A 24,525-nucleotide genomic window follows, 5' to 3' on the forward strand; every position below is an offset into this window, starting at 1 on the left:
TGAAAATTGATAATATACATTGGAAGGTACACATTCCTCATCAGAGAAGCAAATTGCAGTAGGTCGTAAGGCACATTAAATTTGTTTGTCCATTTCCTATACTAGTTCAGAAAACTTGTGAGGAAGACTCAGAAAGGATTTAAAACTCTGGCACACAGTTTTAGGTAGTCATAGAGATTGATGGTGTCCCCATGGGGAGGCTGACCACTTCTCTCTAGGCTGTTCTGAAACTTCATGGTTTTTGGTGCCTTGTATCAGGATATTTGTGTTTGGACAATGAAGAGAGGGATTGATAAAGTAGTAAAGAAACACCCATGACTGCATAAGTTAAGAAAAAGCATCAGAGAGATCGAAATCATGAAATTCTTTCACTTCCATGGTTGGATTATTTCCACTAATTGGCTTCCAGGGGCGTCCAGGACATTTGGGGGAGGTTGTTTCTGGAAAATCAGATATCAGCTTAAATGAAAGACTATCAGGTTCTATGTGGATATCAGGGATCCAATCATCATCATTTTCTGTGGGAGCTGATGTGGGAGGCATCCCAGCTTCAAGGAGATCTGAGTCCTGAAAGCCAAGAAAGGTAACTGCTACATCTGGCTGGGCTAGGAAAGGACTGGTTGTTGTCCCTCCTGTCTTCTCTTGTGCATGTGTAGGAGATGTGGTACTATCTTCGGAAGAGCTTGCCAAATGCTGTGTTCTCCAGTCATTGTGCTTTTCATGCTCTTTTTCTTTATTTTTATGATTTCCATGGCCATAACCATGTTTATGCTTATGTTTGAGTCCATGGGCTAGGTCATGCCCCATTTGATGTCCATGGTCAGGGCCATGTCTGCTTTGGAGTTTAACATTATTGTAATCAAATTCAGGCTGATGTCCATGACCAAGGCCATGATGTTGGTGACCGTGGCCAAGGCCATGTTTTTCTTTCTGTCCATGGCCAAGACCATGCCCCTTTTGGTGCCAATGACCTTGGCCATGCTCATCTCTATGCCCATGGCCAACACCATGTTTTATTTGCTTTTCATGCCCACGAATGGGTCCTTGGTCTTTTTCTGCATCCTGCTCTTCATCTTGTACAGGTACCATGGAAGTGTAGGGTGGACTTACAGTTGTTTCTTTTCCTGTTTCCTTTACTTGTACTGTTCGGAAAGGTGAAAAACCTGGAGGCCTTTTCATCATTGAAATCTAAACAGGAAATATTAAGATGAATGCATTACTGTGAACACCACACTATCAATGAAGAAATTAGAGACTGAGATCTGCCATCACTATCGTGCTTTGCAATGGGGCATGTATTTGCCAGATTTTAAATACTTATATTAATCTTCTAGAAAAGATGGAAAAATATTTTTTTTCTTTTTTGAGCTTAACGTTTGTGGGCATTGATTGTTGTCCTTAATTATGCTCTAAGATAAACTTGGAGAGTTTTCTGTTCATTTGGAAAAACTGAGTGTTTGAACTTCCTAATATGGATATATCCTAAGCCTGGGATTATGTAAGGCCATGCACACTATTTATTAATGGATAATACTTCTATTACCACTGTCCCATTACTACTTTTATCCTAAAAGTGGCTTTACAAACTGAATATATAGGGGGTATATACTCAGGGTCACTTTGTTGGGTGGAAACACATTAAGATGCATGTAATGTTGTATTAGACATACACATACACATGACAAGATCCTAAACCAGAAAAGGGGAGAAGAGGCAAGTTACACTAACAATTTGGATTTGTGGGTTATTTCCACTATACTGCCTATAAGAATGTGATGGTTGAAGGTGGTGGTCAGAGGTGAAAGAATATGGACTTTGGAGGCAAGTAATCAGCATCATGATGAAAAAGGTAGGTTCTGATTTGAACTACACTTGATTCTAAGTACCACTAGCTTTACTCTTCTGTAAAAAAGGAGTATTAACAGTACCCACCTCACAGGGTTCTAAGGAGGAAGAAAGGAAAATGTGAATGAAGCTTTCTGTGCAGTGCTTGGGACACCAGAAGTACTTAATAATGTTATTATTCACTCTGGGACCTCAGAGCCTTTCTAATTTTTGTGTCTCATCTTTGACAATAGAGAAAGTGCTACTTACCTCCTGGGGTTCTTTTAAGACTTAAAGAGATGGTGCAAAGTAATGCCTTTCAGATTTGAATCATGTGTATGAATCACTTGGGGATCTTTTTTAAATGCAGATTCTGATTCAGAAGTGTGGATGAGTGTGAGTCTGCATTTTTCACAAAGCTGCCAGGATGTGCAGAGCAGTGAAGTACTGTATGCATCTCAGACACAATTGAAGTGAATGGACACTGTTAGTGCCTCACACCAGGGACTGCACCTCACCACCAGCTCACAGTGTCAGGGGACACTGACATTGTGGGAGAAGTGTCAAGAGGATTGGTGCGGCTTTCCTTCCTAACCATAAAAAGAAAGATCAGCACAGAAATACTAGATTTCTCTCCATTTAGAAAAGATCTCTAAGCTAGGCACTGGTGGCTCACACCTGCAATCCTAGCTACTAAAGAAGGCAGAGATCAGGAAGATCACAGTTCGAAGCCAGTCTGGGCAAATAGTTTGTGAGACCCTGTCATGAAATTACCCAACACAATAGAAGGCCTGGTGGAGTGGCTCAAGTAGTAGCACACCTTCCTGACAAGTGTAAGACCTGAGTTCAAACCCCAGTACTGCCAAAAAATAAAAGATCCCCAATTCATTTTGGTGATGGTTCATTTTCAATCCCAAAATGCAGCTTTCAGAATGAGCAGAATTGACCCCAAAGTGACTGTAATTAGAATCATACCATTGTTAGTGGTTGACAGTTGACAGTAGAGGAAATTTGGTTCTCCCAAGGTACCACATAAACTTTAGCATTGCAATTCAGACTTCTCTAAAATGGAAAAATCAAAAGGGAGACTAGCGTTATAAACAAGTGATCCTTAAAAAACATCAAGTTGGTTTCCAGAGTAAAAGTAGACAGTTGCATTCGTACTCACACCAAGTTTTTTAGGCTCACAACTTTCAGTCAACTCCGTATTACTTTGCTTGGAACATTCAGTTTCCCTGGCCGTGAACTCGATAGTATATATTACCCCAGCCACCACCTGGAAAATTAATTTGCACAAAATAAGTACTTAATGAATACTTGTATAACAAATTGTACTTTTTGCTCCATTGGAATTTAAGGGAGAATCTTGAAATTATAACTATTATATCAAGCAACTTAGAGTTATTGCCCCTGTACCAATGTTTTATAACAAAACTTCCTATTTGTATGTACATTTAAAATATTTGACTGTTAATTGGTCCCACTTCCCTAAGGAAGAAAATCAGGCTATAATTTTTTTTTCCTGAATTTTATTGCTCACCAGCTGCAAATCAATGACTCAAGTTGTAACATGAGGAGTATGAACAAAAACTTAAACATTTTCTTTCAAACTTGCCTTGTTGAAATACTGAATTAGTACTAATGTAGGAATTATGTGGATTAAACTATGCAATTAAGAAAAATATTCATATTTTTATTGCTTCTCATACATATTTTAGCAGGTTTTTTTGTTTGTTTGATTTTGTATTTTTTATGGCACTGGGGTTTAAACTAAGGGCCTCGCACTTGGTAGACAGTCACTTTTACCATTTGAACCACTCCACCAGCCCCATATTTTAGTATTAAGAAACTATTTTAATCTCTAACAACAGCTTTAGTCACTGCATAATCCTGTCATCCAAGCATTTTGTAGGCCAGTTTCTTGACCAAATTATCTAGTATTTAGTTATAAGATTTAGAAATATGTGTGTTCATAATATTATGTAGCCATTAGAAAGAATGCATGAGCCTGGAAGTGAGGGGAGGGAGAGGGAGGGGGTAGAGGACAGGCAGGAGAAGTGGTCCAAACATATATGCACATCTGAATAAAAAAAGGAATGCATGACATGTATATCCACTCACCTGGAGAGAGAACCATTATTAAAAAAAAGGAAGTCACAGGGTTATCATATAATGTCATTTGTGCAAAAGCAAACTACAGTCTTCTCTATCTTTATGCTTTGTAAAAGCATGGAGAACGTGATATGGGGAAGATGTGGACAGGAGAGTCATAGGAAGAATTAAATTCCTGTTCTAACTTTCTGGCATTGTTTTACCAAGTAATATGGTTAAATTTTTTAAATACATAAAACATTAACTTAAAAAAATAAGTATATGTGGAAATTGGGAAGAAAGATTCCAAGAGGGTTTTAGAGTCTACACTTTCAGACTCATAAATTCTCTTACCTCAGAGTGAACCTAAATTCAATCTTGTTTTCCCCTTTGGACTTTAAAGTTGATCAACATAATGCCGCCTAAGAAAGCTGACAAGATGTAATACAAACCACAGCTGATGACTCAACTCTGTACAAGGCCAGAGGGGAGAAACTCAGTACACCCAATAGTTCTGTTCTAGGGGCTCGGGATCCAAACAACACAGCCATCACCATCAAATGCCATTTTCATCAGAAGTCTTCCCAGCTTAAACCCAAGTTTTAATTTTTTTTTTACATAAAGAACACTATACAGCAATTAAACTTCAAATGAATTTAAAAATTAAAGAAAATAACTAGAAAAATATAAATATTCATCAGAACTCAGGAAGAGGAAGGCCTTTCTTAGGTGAAAAATAGGGATGGAAAACTGAAGCAAGAGGAAAATGTTTAAATTTGACTAGATAAAAATGAAAACTGATTCTCAAAAAACAATCACAAAGTAAAAAAGGCAAACTTGGAAAACTGAGATCCAGGATCAATATTCTTACACATATAAAGCCCAACACTAAAAAATTGACAAAAGACCCAAGCAGGTATTTCAGACAAGAAATTAAAATGGGCATTGAGCCTGAAAAAAAAATGTTTAAGCAGTGCAACATCACTTTTAATCTTCCATGTCAGCAAGGATGAAAAATATCAACCATACCTGGTGTTGGTGAGGTGTGGGAAACACTGCTGATGAAAATGCAATTCAAATCAACATCCACAACCAGTGTCTCCTATTGTTGTGAATGTAAATTGCATTATTGCAAGTAGTTTGGTGACCTGGCAATTTGCATCAAAAGTTTCATATACATATAAATTCTTTGACATTGCTAGGGCTTCTGTTGAAGGAAAAATTCCCCAAAATGTATGTGCAGATTTTGGACATTTATTTTTTAGGGTAGGAGGCCGGCCACCTCCTGAGAGGACAAAGGACACTCGAGACAAAGGTAGTCACAAGACGAGGTTTATTTCTACCAGGCTAGGGTCCGAGCATCGGCCTGATGCAGCAGGTTTCAACAAGGACCCTGAGAGAAAAGTTTAAGCAGATCTTAGACTCTTTAAAGCATCAATCATCGTCACATAGGAATTCCTCATGCCCCTGGGGTCACATTTTCCTGATCTTGCCCACATCCTGATCTTGCCCACATCCTGGTGGTGGGGTAATATTGTTTATTGGGAACTGGGGAAACACCAGAGGCTTACTTATCAGGTTACAAGGAATGTGTTTTCCCATAAATTAGGGGCTAATAGTGGAATAGAAACCTAAGGTTTAGATAAGAACAGCAGGGAGTCCTGCTTTGGAAAGTTTATTTACAAATGGAGACAAAGAAAGGTAGGAATGGGTGATTATCTCTGCATGGTGCCTTTCATCTCCATCCCGAACTTTTGCATGGCTCTAATGAGCAATTCCTCACAGCTCTGTCCTAGGTTACAGCTTTTAATTGACAGTTTACCATGTTTTACAACCCTGTTTCAAGACTATCTTTCTCTTCACGAGGTTACCCAAGGGTCATGCCTGTTATAGCTGATTTCTAGGCTAGGTGGGCTGCAAGTTAAAGTACCCCAACATATTCAGTGGGGGCAGGGCAAAATAAATAACGTGTCAGAAATCTCACTCACTAACATGAAGACGGAAGATTTAGGAAGTGTTTGGTATCTGAAATATCAATTCAAGTTGGAATGGCTGTGCATCCAAACAGGACTAAACATGCAAAGCCAAGGTGAAACTGAACTATAAAATAAGTCTTTAGCAACTTGGTATACAAGACATTAGGAGATGGTTTTTAGCAAATTCACCATATGGTCAATTGACTTCCTGTAAATTGGCAGCTTCTACCCAGGCTGCCTGGAGTGACCATGTCTAAGTAGTCAAATGGCTCTTTTCAAATGCAAAATCAATAAAGATTCATCAGTTTCAAGTTGAAATTGTCCCATATGCAGATGGATTTGATAACTAACTGAAAGGAGGTGAGCCTTGGGTTCACAGTGTTACCTCTTGGAGTTCCCCAGGTAACCTTAATATCCACACACACACACACACACACACACACACACACTAGAATGTTGATTAGTTAATTTACAGACAGAACCAACTGTAACTGCTCAGAAGACTAAATATGCATGCTTGAGAATGAGTGGTTCTGTTCTGGATGATAAACCTCTGACATGCACACGAGTCCCACAAAATTAAGAATAAGGGAATTTCATTGCAATGCAAAAATGTCAACTGAGAATTAAGCTGGCAACAAGAATAGCATGGATTGGAATCCCCTTCAAGTAAGCCTAGCACGGACCTCATGGCAGTAAAAACAGGAAAGAGTGCCTGAGTCACAGAGAGGTCAAAATGTTAGTTGTGATTTATTTTAATAAGCTTGTTTACTGCTTTTGGTTATACAACTAACTCAAGAAATTTAGAAAGATGAAAATAAATGTCTACTGTGTCACCACTTCAAAGCCATCACTGTGAATAGCTACAGGCATTCATCCCTTTTCAGTATTGCTTTCTGTACTTTTTCTATAACATAATTGAGAACATAATGTATATTCAATTTAATGGCCCCTTTTAACTGAATACAGTAACATAAGACATTTCCTACATGAACCCCATCTTACAAAGATTATTTCTTTTTTTTTTTTTTGACAGCACTGGGGTTTGAACTCAGGGCCTCATTCTTGCTAGTAGGCGCTGTTACCACTTGAACCACTCTGCCAGGTCCAAAGATACTTTCAAATTGCTGCTTAACACTCCAACATAAGGATATGCCAGACATTAGCTAGTCATTCCCATATTATTGATCATTTTGACAGTTTTCCATTTTTTGCTGTTATAATCAAAACTGCAGTGAATATCATTGCATACACTCTGATTTTAGATTCCTAGAAATCCAATTACTGAGCCAAAAGTATGTATTTCTAAGTGAGAATGTCCTCACCAGATTAAGAACATTGTGTTGGTTTACTCTAACAATTTGGTTCTATTTCAATTGCTTTTCTTTAGCTTGTATTTAGGGAGTCAGTGTTAATCTCTAGGGTAGGAATTTATCCCTGAACATATTGGTCATAGATGTCAGAGTTGGTAGGTAATTGGGCTCTTCTAACCCAGCCACTTCTGTTGCAGATGGGGCCACAAAGGCTGAGTGGCTTAAATGACCATGCGGGGTGGGGAAGGGTCACCAAGGACCCCTCCATGCAGATGAGGGCACTCCTTATCCTCTATTGACAGAGCATGAAAGGTGAGCTGAATCCCCAGAAGTACATTTGGAAGAAGAAAGGGCACCCTGGACAGAGAGAATAGAGTGAGAAAGGACATGGAGGTAAGAGAGTGTGGAGAGGCCAGTCAGCCACCAGTGACCAAAGCACTAAATGTTCTACTGAGAGATGAATCTGGAAAGGCATAGAGTAAAAGTCTTGTTTTTGCTAGCCCTGAGTCTTATTAATTATACTACTTGCTAGTACTTCTGTAATACTTCAGAGTTTGAAAAGTGATTTGAATTCATTTCCTTATTTGATCTTTGCCTTAGTCATTTTCAGAAAGAAAACAGAATGTTTTCAGAGACTTGTCTAAGATAACACAATAAGCCTACAATGCAAGTTGGGACATGGAATTCATGTCCACTAAGCCCCATTACCAAGTATACTGCTTCTCAATCCAGAGTCAGCCAGGAGCAAATCGGCAAGCAATTTGCCCAGAGACTCCAGCACCTTTTTTTATAGCATCATTGACAGACCTGTGATGTAGCTCTTTTCACAGTTTCAATCTTGAAGTAATAAGTTTCATTATTCTCTGCATTAAGCTTTCCAATGGAATGAGTAAGCGCCTCCTTCAACTGTGGGCTGTCTACAGGTATTTCTATGGGGCAGCCAACGCATGCCTTGGGAAATGGCAGTACAACATCCTCCCCTGGAAGAATCAGATTTCAAGTTAGCATGAGCACTGAAGGAGTAGTCTAGCCTAGCACTTATGCCTCGTGAGACCCCACATCCTAATTCACAGGGTGCCATGTGGTGGCCCAGGCCCAGTAGTAAGTGGGGGAATGTATGGTTTTCACTTCCTGCTTCTCTTCTTTCCTCTCCAAAGAGCTCAGAGTGTTTAGGGAAACATTCAAACAGAGGATGTTGACTCAATGGATATGCTATACTTTCCCTAAATTTTTTATGGAAACTGTGAAAACAATGGCTAAATTGAAGGAAGAACTCTCTACTGGAATAGTTTTAAGTTTTGTGGGGTAGACAACCAGATTCAGTAATGCTTCTCATTGTAGAACATACACAACTGTCTTTCAACCATAAGAAAAGTCAACACTTTTTGTAAGAATAACCTTCTAGAAGGCTGGTAGAGATCTCAAGTGACAGAACCCTTGCCTAGCAATTATGAGGCCCTGAGTTCCAAACCCCAATACTGCCAGTTGTCCCCACCAAAAGAAATACTGACTTGAGCATAAACTCACACTATCTCCTTTTCCCCATTATAACATGCAGGAAAAAAAAAAAACACCTTTAATTGAAAGGATTTTATTCGGAGTGGTTGAAAATGAGATAGCTTTCTGTCCAACTCACAACACTAAATTTAAGAGCAATTTTTACATAGGGAGGACCTTTACACCTGAAGGGCAACTTCACCCAAAGAACACAGTTGTCCCTCTGTCACCAAATTCCCTGTGGCCACATGCAGAACAATGTCACCTTCAGCAGGTGCAGCACAACTGGGCAGGGAAAGGTACAGAAGTCTCGGAAGGGCCCATAGGTTGGTTAGGGTTTCTATCATGGGGACGAAAACACAGTTGATGTGAAAAGAGCCAGACATTATCTAGGGCCCATATTTCACTATGGGTGGTGGGATGTTACCTCGCACCTGGAAAAAGTTCGCACTGCTGAGTGAAGGCAGCAATACTTTGCTGAATATTCACGTATGCACTTCCTGTACATTCACCAGCATCCTGTGTTTTAAAAGCATAAATCAAAAATCAGTTTTGAGAATCTTCAATCAACTAGTAAATTCAAAAGATAGAGGATGTCTACTTTCCAAATCATTGCATTGGGAAAAATACGAAAGAAAACAGTTTTAATTGCAAAAGGCAAAAAATAAGAAACAGGTGACAGAATCAATAACAACAATAAACACACATACATACACAGAGAAAACATGAAATGACATGACAAGAATACCCAGCACAGAAATAATGACCATATAGATGAATGGGTAAAACTTTTCTTCCTTTCTTTTTTTCTTTTTTCTTTCTTTCTTTCTTTCTTTCTTTTTTTTCTTTCCTCTCTCTCTCTCTCTCTCTCTCTCTCTCTCTCTCTCTCTCTCTCTCTCTCTCTCTCTCTTTCTCTCTCTCCCTCCCTCCCTCCCTCCCACCTCGTCTTTCTTTCTTTCTGATTTTTTACCAGTACTAGAGTTTGAACTTCAGGGCTCAGGCTTGCCGTGCAGGCAGTTTACCACTTGAGTCATGCCCCCATTCTAAACTTTTCTTTGAAAAAGTCAAAGACTTAGCATTTGCAAAATCCTGGGTTCAATCCTCAGCATGGCAAAAAAGTAAAAATAAAAAATAAAAAAGGCAAAGACTTTCAGATTACGTTGAAAATAAAATCAATTTACTACAGCTTCAGGGACCATGGGTTTTGGGGTTATTTTTGGCAGTACTTGGAGTTTGAACTCAAGGCCTCACAGCTGCTAGCAGGTACTCTGCCACTTCAGCCACTCTATAAGCTCTTTTTTGCATTAGGTATTTTTGTGATAGGGTTTCGTGAACTATTTTCCCAGGCTGGTCTTTACCTGTGATCCTCTGATCTCTGCCTCCTGAGTAGCTAGGATTACAAGCATGAACCACCAGCACCTGGCTAAGGATCATGTTTTTTAATAAAAAGATAAAGTATAAACATAAAGGATGAGAAAAACTGTATAAGGCAAATATAAAAACAAAATATCAAAGAAGCTAGAATATTATTAATATTGGATAAAGTAAAATTCAAGGTTTTTACCTTGAATAACTCATAAAGATAATAAAAAAGGTTACTTTTTAAAGATATAAACTAAATGGTGTTGAACAAAATACATCAAGCAGAAAACATTATGTATATGAATAGAAATACAGAAAAATAATTACGATGGGAAAATGTAAAATTCAACTATAAATCTAAGTTAGGGAAAATGGATAAAAATAAAAAGATCATAGAAAACTTGAATACATAATAAAAATTTATTCAAATTGTAGCTTCATAAGATACATATGATTTTAGATGACACTGTCATGTCACAGAAATATTTTCAATTACTTTCATGTGAGGTCACCAAAAGTTCAATCAGCTTTGTAAAGTGGAAACAATACAGACTAAATAGAAAGGCCTGCCAAATTCTTGACCAAAACAATAAATTTGGTGTATGTATGCCAATTCTCTTCAAATTAATTTGAAAGAAAGTAATTCTGTGATTGATTTTGAAGACATAAACATTAAAATCTTATCCACATATTCAAAGTTAATGTGATTATGTGGCTTTCAAACATGACTAATATTGGTACAAAAGTAGGGAACAGAGCTTGCATAAGAAATCACGATGGAAAAAAGATTTTATCACATTCATGCAGAAGGGAAGAATATTGAGATGTCTGGTTATTCTCTTGAAAAAAAAAAACCACTTCATAAAATACATCAATGTTAATTCAAGATAGATTTGAAAGCTATACTTCAAAATATTAGCCATAGACAATTTAAGGAGGAAAAGTGACTGCTGAGCAAACAGTGCAAAAATTCAAAAGAAAAATATTGGTAGATTCGGTCACCTATGTATAAAAGCTATTTGTAAATCAGAAAACCCACAATGAGTGAGGCAAGCATGGAATGCCAGCACTGAGGTGGGAGAACCACTTGATCTTAGGAGTTCTAGGGCCAACCTGGGTGATACAGTGGCCCCATTTCTAACAAACAAGCAAAAGAAATACCACAATGAGAACTGAAAGGTAAAAATTGAGGAAAAATGATAAAGCATTGATATCTATAATATGTAAATGTTCTTTTCTAGTTCATTAAAATTTATCCCAAAAAGAAATGGTAAGAGATAGAACTATTCGTAACTCATTAATTCAACCAATAAGTTTCCAACGTGTGTACGAAAATATTATGGTAAAAACATACTAGCTATATTGGTTATTAAGAAAATTGAAACTATAATATATAAAACTGTAATAAAACTATAAATAAAGTTTAAATTAAATAAATTAAAATTGAATAAAATTAAAACTATAATATATACACATAATATTTTGGTGGGGCTGGTTTTTTGTTTGTTTGTTTTTGTTTTTGGCGAAACTGGGGTTTGAACTCAAGGAACTTACACTTGCTTTAGGTAGGTGCTCTACCTCTTGAGCCACTCCACGAGTCCTGGGACTGGGGTTTGAACTCAGGGCTTTGTGCTTGCAAAGCAGATGCTCTATTGCTTGAGCCACAACTCCAGCTCATTTTGCTCTGGTTATTTTGGAGATGGGGGTCTCATGAACTATTTGTCCAGGCTGGCCTCAAGTAATGCTGATCTCAGCTGCCCAATAGCTAGGACTACAGGTCTATGCCACCAGTGCCTGGCAAAACTAAAAAGTTTTATCTATGAATTAGCTAAGCCTTTTTAAAAATAAATTCTATTATGCATAGCCAATAGAATGTAAGTTGGTGCATCTTAGCAAACTGGTTATCTATCTCTCTATCTATAAAGAGTTTTTAAAGCTTTTTATTTATGCCATGAATAAAACAAGGGATTTACTTTGAACAAAAATTTTAAATATAAATGTCAAAAATTTTGGTAAATTATTAACTATAATGAAAAACAGAAATAACCCAAATATCCAAAGGTAGGAGCAAGATTTTAAAAATAATTTATGGTGTCTTCACTAGAATATTATAGTTATTAATAATTACAAGTATTAAAAAAGAAAAAGTCACTGAAAATTGTCCATAACTTTCTTTCACCCTTTGTCCTCCCTCACTCAAAAAGAGAAAAAAACAAAACAGAACAAAAAACTCAAGCAGCCAACAATATATGATAAGAAAAAAATAATTTAAAAAACTCAAAAGGAAATACAGTAAGATGTTTTTGGATCTTCGTCTTTGTGGTTTGATATTGCTTTTTTCTATATTTCTACATAGTCTTGAACTTATGTTTTGTTCTACTTTCTTTTCTTTTTGGTATTTTGAGACAGTCTCACCAAGTAGCTCAGACTGGACTTGAATTTGAAATCCTCCTGCCTTGGTCTCCCAAGTGCTAGGATAATATATTATGTCTACCATGACACTCTGATGAAGTTTTTTTAAACAAAATAATATCTATGATTCCAAAAAGTGGATACATGTATAATAAAGGTCTATTTCTTGCACAGGGTACTAGAATTTGAATTTATAGCCTTGAGCTTTCTAGGCAAGTACTCTGTCACTTGTGTCTGCCTCCAACCCAAAAAGCAAAAAGCTTTTTTTTTTTTTGTAGGACTAGGATTTGAACTGAAGGCTTCACATTTGGTAGGCAGGCCCTCTACCACTTGAGACACTGCACCAGCCCTTAGGTTTTGTTTTTTTAAATGGGGGTCTCGTGTTTTTGCCCAGGACTACCTACCTACAGCCTCCCACATAACTGGAACCACAGGTGCATGCCTGTTTATTTGAGATGGGAGTGTCCCTAACTTTTTGTCTGGGTTGCCCTGAAACCTTCATCCTCCCAATCTCTGCTTCCTGAGTAGCTGGGATTACAGGTGTGAGCCACCACGCCTGGCTATAAAGGCCATGTTTTTAAACAATATAGGGAATGCTACACTTACGTGCTTTAATTTTGGGTGGGGAGGAGGATGTCAAGAGTAACCAGGCAGTTCTCAATTCTATCAGAATATATCATTCACTGAGACGGTTTTAGATCATTCTGGCACCAGACCCACCCCTTTACAGTTAAATCAGCCTGTCTGTGGGACTGCAAGGGAGTAGGTATTTTAAAAGCCAGCCTGGTGATTCTACTAAGCTGTAGAACTTGAGAACCACTTATGAAATGTCTTAAACCACTGCTTTTAAAACTCTAATGTGCACCTAAGTCACCTTGCTAACATGTGTGCAGGGGCTTAGGATTCTGTGTTTCCAGCAAGCACCCTGGGGATGTAAATGGGAGGCCTCAAATCTTACTGATTGTGGGCAAAATATTTCCTTTGTATTCCATTTCCTTTGGGTAGTATAAAAACTCAGCAATAGTTGCTATGATCATTTTTTATTATACAGGTAAGAAGTGAAGTCTCAGAGAAGTTATAGCCAAAACCCAATTGTCTTTGTAACTTCAACCAGCCCCTGCATTTCTTTGAATTGGGACAAGGTAACTAAATTGAGGCCTACAAACAGATGAGGAAAGATTAATGTTAATAGCATTTAGATCTACTTAGCTTCAGATAGCTAATTAAACAAAAAACGCAGAAGGCTTTCATAGGCCTGACAGAGTTAAATAGTAGCTAGAGTACAATCTTAGAGCATTCCTCTCTTTTTGTCAAAAATGAACATATAGAATGTGTAATATATATAAAGATACATAAAATGTGTACATAGAAAGCATAAAATTTGTTATTTTAAATTTTAGGTGGTACAATTCAGTGGTGTAGGTTGTGCTCACAATGTCATAGGGCCATCGAATTACTCCAATCAGAAACTCTGTACCCAGTAGGCAATAAATTGCCATCCTGCTTTTTCCCAGTCCCTCCTATTCTAGCTATTTCATGTCAGTGGAATTATACAATATTCGTTCTTCTGTGTCTGGCTTATTTCACATAGCATAGTGCTTCAAGCTTCATTCGTGCGGTAACAGCATCAGAAGGTCCTCTGTGGAGTGTGTTTATGGCATTTCACTTACCCGATCATTGCTGATGGACACGTGGGTTGTTCTCACCTTTCGGCTGCTATGAACATTCATGTACACATATTCGTTAAAGTATCTCATTTCAATGTTTTTTGGCCATATATCTAGGAGTGCAATTGCTGGGTAATCTAGTAATTTTATGTTTTAAGTAATTTTATGCTTAGCTTATTTATTTATTTTGACGGTCTGGAATGTTTAACTTTGTGAGGATTTGCCAAACAATCTTGTACTAGTGGCTGTACTAGTTTACGTTCCCACAGCAATATACAAAAGTTCCATCTTCTCTGCATCCGTTCCAATATTTATTTTCCTCTTTTTTTTTTTTTAAATTATAGCTACTTTCTTAGCATGGAATGGCATCTTACTGAGGTTTGTGTTTGCATTCCCTGATGAGTAATGACCTTGAGTATCCTCTCTTTTTTATTGGCTATTTTCTAATCTTCTTTAGAGAAAGATTTATTCAAATTCTTTGGCCTTTTTATTTTTTAATATTATTTATTCATTTATCTATTTTGGTGACAGTGGGGTTTGAACTCAGGGCCTTGTACTTGTTAGGCAAGTGCTCTACCTTATGAGCTATATCTCAGCTCTTTTATGCTGTAGTTATTTTACAGTTAGGGTCCTGCTGTTTTTCCAGATGGGCCTCAAATCTCGATCCTTCCTCCTATGCCTCTCCTGAAGCTGGGATTACAGGTATGTAACATCATGTCTGGTCCTTTGACTTTTTTTAACTTGGTTTGTTGAATACTAGGGTTTCTGTATATATTCTGCATATGAAACCCTTATCAGATATTATCAGATATATGATTTGCTTTTTCTTTTTGTTTTTGAGGTACTAGTAGTTGAATTTAGGGCCTTGCACTTGCTAGGTAGGCACTCTACCGCTTGGGCCTCCAGCCCAGATTGGCAAGTATTTTCTCTCAATCTGTGGATTACTATTTCACTCTTATGACAGTATCCTTTTTGCTTCTTTCTCCAGTTATGAAATAAATGCGTGACTAATTAGAAAATTTGAGGAATTCCAGAAAGTATAAAGAATCAGAAAATGTACTTCTAATTCCAACTGAAAGTTAACTATGTTCTATATTTTGGCATATTTGTTTTCCATTACTTTTTATATTCACATTTAATTTTACTTTAAATATTTGGATGAATTTGAATCTGTATCTACAGCTTTTTTTGCTTTTTATTTAACATATTGTAACCATTTTGTCATGTCACTAAAAACTCTATGAACAACTTTCTATCATATGAATATATTGTGCTTTACTAATTTCCTACTGTTTCATATATATTTGATTTCAGATGCTTTTCTATTAAAAATAACACCTAAATTAGCAACTCATGGTCTGAATTTTCCATTTTTCCCATATAATAGAATTTTAGAATGAAGGATTTGCATCATTTCTTTGGCTAAAGCACAGCTTTCTGCTGAAATGAAGATATCCTGAGGTTTTATGCCTTGATCAGTTTATCACTCACTAGCCACTGCCACTGAGAGAAGCCACTCTAACATAATTGTGATTGTGATGACAAAATGTCCTCCCAGGAAAGGTCACAAGGGGATAGAAACTCAGAATGTGTTTATTAAAGACAAAGGGAGATGAAAGGAGGTAAGAACACAGCAGAGAAGAGTTTGAAGTGAGAAACTGTCCTACACAGAGCTAGAAGACACTGCAGGACATTGACTTCCCAGAGAAGCAAAGTAAAAGAGGAGGTGAGAAGATACATAACAACAAAGTGACAATTTTATCCTTTGTTTCAGGCCATTTGTAACCCCTGCTCTACTCTGGAAGTACTTGTCACTAGAATTGCAGATTCTCTGAGCTGGTGAGTAAGTGACTAGTGACCCGAGCTTCAGGGATCCCAAGTGAGGGTGATTTGAGTTGCTGAATGTCATCTAAATTTAATGACAATCTTCCTGTACAGCTTGGTAGCTCCCATGCTTATAAATATTGGAAACAAAACACTAAGAATCTCATGATTAAACTTTTGCCTACTTACTCCATCCAAAAGGGACTTGCAGTCTGGAGTTAAGAATGGGAACTTCTCCTTGGAACAATTGGTTTGCACAATTGTGAAGGTAATTTCAAAGTTGAATCCACTCACCACCTGAAACAATTTGGAATTCAGTGTTTAAAGTATATTTAAAACATGAATCACCATGAAATCTAAAAGTTCTGAGGTATTTAAAACACCAAATGGTGTATAAGAATGCTCAAGAAATATAAACTTTTATTATTACTAGACAAAAATCATCACTGAATAAATATTGAGCACCTTCGAGACTCCCACACAACACTCCCCACACCTATCCAACTGCAAATGGAAAATAATATGTAGATGGAATTACTCTATTTTCCTACATAAGACCTGGCAGTAGGTCATTCTCTCTGCCAGGCTTCAGGGAAAAAGTATTTTACTGAATTTTGTGAAAGAAAAATGCTCTTCTTATCACCAGGTAGTGAGATTGCCTGCTTTATCCTGAGCTGGTCCCATACTGATGGCCATCTGTGGACATACTTGAGTAAAGCACATGTCTTGCACCTAGGAAAGTTACATTAAATGCAGAGAATGTCACTGACATTCTTAGAGATTACTCCTAAGAGGCTGAGATACAAGGGACCCAGTCAAATGTCAGAAAAGATTTGATGAACTGGAGCCAATAAAAAGACTAGATTATTTGGTATTTACTTTTTTCCTCTGATTACATGGAAACTGTAATTTAGGGTGTACCCAGAATTGTCAGCCTTTTGAAATAATTTAATATTTTAGAGCCATCTTTATTAAGATGATGATATAGATTTCTTAAAACCTTAAAGCCAGAATGACTGCCATTTCACTGTCTCAGGGAGGAACATATAATGCTGACTACTTGTTCATTAAAAACAAACTTCAGGGATGACAGAGTGACTCAAGAGGTAGAGCACCTGCCTACCAAGCCTGAGACTCTGAGTTCAAACCCCAGTCCCACCAAAGATAACCAACCCTAAGACAAAGAAACTTCAAGTGAAAGGGGCACAGTTACACATACATTATTTTAGCCACCTTTTCTCCTTTGTAGGTTGTATTTTCCTATTCACTTTGACCAAAGAGAAAGCCCCTTGTTTTCTGTGCCATTAACATACACTTTCCTTCTGTCAATGGTTTATTTAGGTGATGAAACCCTAAATAGAAAGAGTAAATGTAAAGTTTTAATCATCTCATAGGACAATGAAAAATTAAAAAACAAACCTGTCTTCGGGCTCTTTTCACTTCTCCAAGAGCAAAAAGGTAGGAATGATTGGTGTTGTTGTTAAAATGTTGAACGGCGTGTTTCAAAACAGGCTCCAGATCACGGCTGTCAGTTGATATGGGGTGCACACAGCCAAGACAGTTGTACTGGTCCATCACCACTGGGCCAGCAGCTCAATGAAGAATAGGCAAACAGCATTAACAATGGAAAGCAGCATTCAGGTCATGGTCCTAACACAAGATCATTAAGAAGGTCCTGATAAACTTCCTGGTAAAGCCTACACACATTAGAAAAAATGAGACTACAAGACTGTCACTCAAGAATACTTTACATGCATATCTTGTGCAATTATTTAAAATCTATTTCATTTTTAAATTATCAAAGTAATGCATGAATTTATCCTTTTCGTAAAAATGAAAACATTACAGATACATCATTATTTCTTTTTCAGCATTAATGAAGACTCTTTGAAGCCGGATTCAGAGTTTGAGTTATTTTATATCAGTACAATTTGACAAACATGCTACTCGCTCTTGCAGGAGTAAAAAATTGTCCTCAGACAAATTTGTTTTTTAATTTTTCATGTCACACAATATTGTTAAAATTTATTAGATGTTTACATTTTGGGTTTATCACCTAAAGTAAACCATTGGCAGAAGGAAATGGATGGTTGCACAGTGATAGTAAAGAGATCTGTGTAGATAAAGGGTTTCTCTCGGCTCCAAGTGATCGAATAGTTTGATGTGTAAAGGGAAAAGGTAGTACATCATGCTCCCTTCCCTTGCAGTTCATTTGTACCTGTTACAACATGCCAAGTGTTGAGCTAGGCTGTGTGAAGACATTAATGTGTTAGTAATGGTCACTTCTGGGAAGGAGATGACAGGAGGTAGGAAAGATAGAACTGAAGACCCACGATTTCAATATAATTCAGCAAGTGCCTGGAAAGACAGGAGCCCAGAATGAGGTCAGAGAAGACTTTTCTAAGAATCAGATGAAGATATTTGAGCTAAGAGGATAAAGGTGACAAAAGGTGTCAGCATGAGGTGTGAGGGCATGGGGAGAAGGGACACATGGCTCCTGAGAAAGCAGGATGAGTCAAGGCACAGCAGTGTGGGATGTGGCAGACTCACGTTTTCCCAGAACTTAAAGCATGACGCAGAAAGGGGTTATTTTGAGGTGTGAACAGCAGGTAGAGAGATGCTGTGCTGTCAAGTTTGATCCCCACTCTCAAGACCAGGGTTGATAACTATATTCAGAGGTTACTACCTATACTCAAATGTCATGGGCTCCTTGGGGAATCTGATGAAAGCTGTGGCCCCTCCCCCAAGAAAATGCACACAATCATAACATTCACTAAATAATTTCAGGGTATTCATAGACCCTCAGAGATGAAGGAAGAACGGTCTGCTATAAGGACAGGAAACTATTGAGGGGTTTCCAAGAAAATGATGTCGAATATTTTAAAAGAAGGTTGCATTAAATGACCAAGAATTGTTCATAACAGATGCCCCTAGCCTGCGTCAGTAAAGCAAATGACCTAGAAAGGAGGAGGTAACTGCAGAATGAGTGGGTGCGGGTGACAGGGACACCAGTTAAAAGTCTGAGACTTCATCACCAAGTGGGAGCACATTGCCTGTGTATGTGCTATCGTTGGATCTTAAATGCCCCCCAAAGGCCCATGTGTTAAAGGCTTCATGTCCAGGATGGCATTCTTGGGAGGTGGTGGAAACATTAAGAGGCAGGGTATAGTGAGAGCTGTCAGGTCACTGGGGCATGAACTCAAAGGGAACTGTGGGATTCCAGTCTCTCTCTGTCTCTCTCTCTCTCTCTCTCTCTCTGTCTCTCTCTCTTTCTCTCTCTCTCTTTGTCTTTCTCTCGCTGATTGCCAGCTCCATGACACACTCCCTGCCATGATGTACTACCTCACCACAGGCCCAAAAGCAAAAGGGTCACTAGATTATGGACTGGCATCTCCAAAACTGTGACCCCAAACAATAGTTTCCTCTTTTTAAGTTGATTATCTCTGAAAGTTGACTTGACAGATTATGGAGGTCAACAGCATTAGACTGTACTGCCCTAGGTTTTTAGCTGCTCGATACAACTTTCCTTGCAACCAGTTTATGGATTCTCTCTGTAAATAGGTGTATCAGAAGAAATTAGTGGATGATCATGCATAGCTTTTCCCCACCTCTCTTTGCAGAAGATGTCAAGGTAATAGGTAAAGTCTTAAAATGGGAGAGGAAGTCATGGGAAATTGACCTGATGATTATTGAACAGAAAAGAAGGCAACATTAGAAGGGAAGTGAAGATGATGCCATGCATTTTCAGGCCAGCTTTTATTCAGAAGCCTGAGTGGGGGGTGAGAGAAAAGGACAGCTTTTTGAGGGTCAGACGAGTAGAGAAAGACGTGGGCTTAGTGTCTCTCGTAAGTGAGTGAGTGCCTTTCCACCCTGCTCTGACATTTCTACAGAGATGGATTGAAATTAGAATCAATTTTTAATTACTTCTGATTTCCTTTCTGTCTTGGACTGTTTATATTTGAATGCAACTTTTTATAAGAACCGGAACTCCAAGGAGATAACTGCTGTGAGTTCCACATGGACAACTAAGGCCACGTATAAAGCACTTTGCCACTGTGGTGACTTTAGACAGCCATGCTGCAGACTCCTCATCTCCTCTATCTGGCAGGTCAATTCCAGGGAGGCTCCTGTGATTGACATCACCTAGATGTGCTGGATGCCCTGGACTTGGTGCCTCTGCTAAATTAGTGAAGGAGCTAATCGTGGGTGTATCTGTTGATAAGTTGCTCCATAATTTTATTATTAAGGAATTTCACTTATTGAGGGTCTACACTACCAACTGTACTACTTACTATCTGTGAGAATTTTGGCAAGTTACTTAGCTATGTGCCTCAGTTTCCTCAACTGAAAAATTGGGATATTAATTGCATAGAGTTGTTATGAGGATTAATTGAGTTAATACATAGAAAGTGCCTAGATCAAGCCAGGCATGATGGTGCATGCTTTTCATCCCTGCTACTCAAAGGCAGATATAGGAGTATCATGGCTAGAGATCAGCCTGGGGAAAGTTAGCATGAGGCCCTGTATCTGAAAATCAAACTAAAAAAAAAGAGCAAAAAAGGAGACCAGATGCTGTGGCTTAAGTTTATAATCCTAGATACTAGGAGGCAGAGATAAGGAGGATTACAGTTCAAGGCCAACTGGGGCAAAAAGTTCATGAGACCCTTTCTCTACCAATAGTGAGAAATGGTTGTGGTGGCATGGGCCTGTCACCCCAGCTATGTGAGGAGGCACAAATAGAAGAACCATAGTCCAGGCCAGCCTGGGCATGAAGCAAGACCTTATCTTAAAAATAACCAATACAAAAAGCACTGGTTGAGTGGCTTAAATGGTAGAGTGCCTGCCTAGCAAGTACAAGGTCCTGAGTTCAATCCCCAGTACCACCAAAAGAAAAAAAAAGAAAAAGGCCAAAAGAAAGTGCCTATTCATGACTGTCCCATCTTTTCATCTGGATTTCAATTCATGCATGGTTATGATTGCTAGATATTATATCTTGGGTATATCATCTCATTTGATATCACAACAAAGATAACTTTTGTGGCTTCCATTTGAATGATTAAGGACAATATACAAAAACACTTGCCACTATGGTGACATACTATCATGATGTGAGAGAGTGTGAAATGGGAACTTCTGTTATCTCTTTCTAGAAAGGAAAGTGAAGAATGTGAAAAAGAGCTCTGACTGATTCCAGGGCCTCAAAGCCTCTGCTTCCCTCACTCTAGGATGCTGCCTACAATTGAAGGCAGGCCTGTGTCTTCTCGTCCCCTGGCAGGCCCTTGCACACACCTGACGCAAGCTGGCACATAGGAAGAGAGTTGGGATAGTTCAGAGGGGGTGATTAGCATAAACCTAGCCAAATCCCAGGACTTTGAGGCCCCACCCCCAGGGCAAATGGCATTGCTACTTCCACCCTCTGGTCTAGCTTGCATTCATTCATAGAAATGGTTAATTGCTCCAGCCCCCAGGGCAGTGCCACCAAATGTATCAGCTACCTGGAGTAATCTGGCAGGTTTGGGTAGCTACAGAGAATTTTGAACTCCCCCTCTTCCCCACAGTTGCTGTGCATTCTCCTGTGGCCTAAAAGAGAAGAAAGAGACCATTTATCCTGACCTTTCCAATGGAAAAGTCTAGCTGGTATGGTTGCCAAATATGGCTTACTTTAAAAAGGAGGGCTGTCCTCATAAGTATAGTGGTAAAAAGTTAAAAAAAAAAAAAAAAGAGGGCTGGGGGCCTGACTCAAGCAGTTGAGGAGCTGCCTAGCAAGCACCAGGCCCTGAATTCAAACTCCACTACTACCAAAAAAAAAAATAATAAGTGAAGTTTTTTCTAACAGTTTTGAGACATGCTAGCGAATATTTTTTGTAGCCCTGGAAATTTTTTTTTTTGTTTTTTTCACCAAGATGCTAGAATTGCCTAGAACCAGACTGCTGAGCTTTCCTCTTGATTCCCCTCTCAATTTCAGTAGGTTAATACTATGTACATAAACTTTGGTTTAGCCTATTAGAAATAGGCACAATGGCTCAAGCAGCAAGAGCACCTGCCTAGTAAGCATTAGACCCTGAGTTCAAACCCCAGTGCTGCCAAAAAAAGACAAAACAAAAAAACCCCAAAGAAATAGGCTAAGCCAATCCAGATCTGCCACTTGCTAGCTGTTCCCTCTGCCAAGTCCTGTTGGCTTTCAGAGCCTCAGTTACTCATCTTGTAGGAGATATGCCACATCTGTCTCGTGGCGTTGTAAAAAGTAAGTGTGCAAACACATAAAACGCCTAATGGAGGCCCACCCATGACTGACACTTAAACCAGCAAATGTCCACTTGTTATCATTGTTTTGTTTTGTCTTGTCATTCTTCAGTCATACCCATTGGACCTCTAAGTGATAGCTATTCTATCAGGATAAAGCACACCTCTCTGTGTCCCCATAACCCTAGAAGGCCAGCAGTGCAGGGCACAGCAGTAGCTAATTAGTCCACCTGCTGGACAGGCTCACGGAGGGCACAGAGGCAGCGTGGCAGGCCTGGTTTCCTGACTTGGTGAGGTCCAGGGCTCTTTTATAACTGCAGGTGATGGTCATGTTCAAAACACATAGAGATTGCTGATGTCCACCATCTGAGAAGGGAATCCACCAACCATGAAAGAAAGACTCCCTTTCAGGCAGATACACCCAATTCCTCTATTAATCCAGGCAAGAAAGCAGCAGAGGTCCCCAGACAATTGTTTAAGGTGGCCATCATTAACAAGGTCCTTTACATAATTTATTTCATTTCATCCCCCAACCACCCAAGGAGGTCAAGATTATCTCTCTTTTATAAGGGATAACATCAGCTCTAGAGTTTGTGAAGCAGCTTGTTAGCCACCACCTAGCGAGTTAGAGGCAAAGTCAACATCTGCACCCAGGTCTATGTAGTTAAAGCTCCCACATTCTCCCCTCATTGGACCTTGACTTCAGCCCAAATAGTGATTACTTGTCACTGTGATCTGACAAACATGTTCTGATTTGTCACCAGGGCCCCGTTCTCATGGGAGGGCTTTCTCCCTTTTTAACTGTTGGCTTATCTGTAATTTATGTCTTCTCAAGAACAGATATCAAGTGCCTAACTTTTCATTTAAAGATTTATGTGCATGCCCCATAAATGGGCTCAACACTATTAATCATCTCTACACAAGTGAAAAAAAATCCACAATTCATGAATGGGTAAAGCAAAGGTGGTGCATAGACACAATGGAAACTTACTCAGCCATAAAAAAGAAGAAATCTTGTCATTTGCACTAACAAGGATGGAACTGAAGATCAACAAGTGAAGTAAAATAAGCCAGGCACAGAAAGATGAATACCACGTGATCTCACTCACGTGTAGAATCTAAAAATGTTGATCTCATAGACGTTGAGAGTAGAATGGTGGTTACCAGCGTGGGAGAGAGAACAGGGAGACTGCTGAGAAGAGGTTAAGGAATGGGTACTGAGTTACAGTTAGATAGGAGTGAGAGGCTCTGGTGTGCTATTACACAGTAGGGTGACTACAGACAACAATTGTTGCATATTTCAGAAAGCTAGAAAAAGGATTTTGGATGTTGTCACCATGAAGCACTGATAAAAGTTTGGAGAGATAGATGTGCTTAATCTGGCTTACACATCCCACAATGCACACAAGTATCAAAACGCCACATGGTACCTTATTAGTATGTGCTATTTTTAATGGTTTTATCTGTCAGTTTAAAATTAATTTTAATTTAAATTTTATAAAGTACATCAGGTTCAATGGAGAAAGCTAGAGACTTGGTAATCACTGCAACTTACGGCTTCCTGGGCATCTCTGTAGTCACAGTCCTGCCAGGTTTTGCCACTTTCAGCAGTACAGTTGCCCTCCTTGATTTCATACTTGAAGGAATAAAATGTTTCAGTACCAGCCTAAAAAAATCAAAGATATTTACTTCCTTCAGCTGGCCCACCAACAAATAATTTGAGTGAGTTCTGGTATGGTTATGAATATTAATCTTGATGTGATTTGATTTAATGAGAGACAAGTAGTCATTAAAAATATAAATATTCACTTTCTATTTTTTTGGTGGGACTGGGGTTTGAACTCAGGGCTTTGCACTTGCAAAGCAGGCTCTCTACCACTTGAGCCATGCCTCCAGTCCATTTTTCTCTGGTTATTTTGGAGATGGGATTTGTGAACTACTTGCCAAGGCTGGACTTGAACCATAATCCTCCTGATCTCAGCTTCCAAAGCATGTAGGATTGCAGGTTTGAGTCTCCAGCGCCCACCAATTATTTACATGTTTGCAAATATTGCCTTGGAATAATGTTCACAACATATTTACAAATATATTCTTAGAGATTACAAAGAATTATCCATAATATTAGCTCATTTCTTATAAAAACTGATTTATATGTGAATGTATATATCTTTAAAAATTCTGGAAAGATATGCAGTGATCTGTTCATATCTGCTAGTATTTGTGTCTCAGTGGTGGGATTACAGTTACCTTTCATGTTATTCTTTAAATGTTTCTTTCTTTCTTTTTTTTTTTCTGGTACTGGGGATCAAACCCAGG

At 38.6% G+C, this 24,525-nt stretch overlaps 1 protein-coding gene across 1 annotated transcript in view; it reads right to left on the reverse strand.

Annotated features, from left to right (window-relative positions):
* Kng1 (kininogen 1) overlaps positions 1-24,525 on the reverse strand; it is a 28,211-nt gene that overhangs the window by 1,153 nt on the left and 2,533 nt on the right. Inside the window, 9 exon segments of the mRNA XM_074073590.1 lie at positions 1,111-1,188; positions 2,800-2,886; positions 2,993-3,100; positions 8,012-8,184; positions 9,136-9,220; positions 16,156-16,263; positions 17,386-17,558; positions 21,462-21,546; positions 23,765-23,875. Of these exon segments, the coding sequence (XP_073929691.1) occupies positions 1,111-1,188; positions 2,800-2,886; positions 2,993-3,100; positions 8,012-8,184; positions 9,136-9,220; positions 16,156-16,263; positions 17,386-17,558; positions 21,462-21,546; positions 23,765-23,875 (1,008 nt within the window).

Source organism: Castor canadensis, chromosome 5 (genome assembly GCF_047511655.1).
Source record: "Castor canadensis chromosome 5, mCasCan1.hap1v2, whole genome shotgun sequence".
Classification (NCBI taxonomy): Eukaryota; Metazoa; Chordata; class Mammalia; order Rodentia; family Castoridae; genus Castor; species Castor canadensis.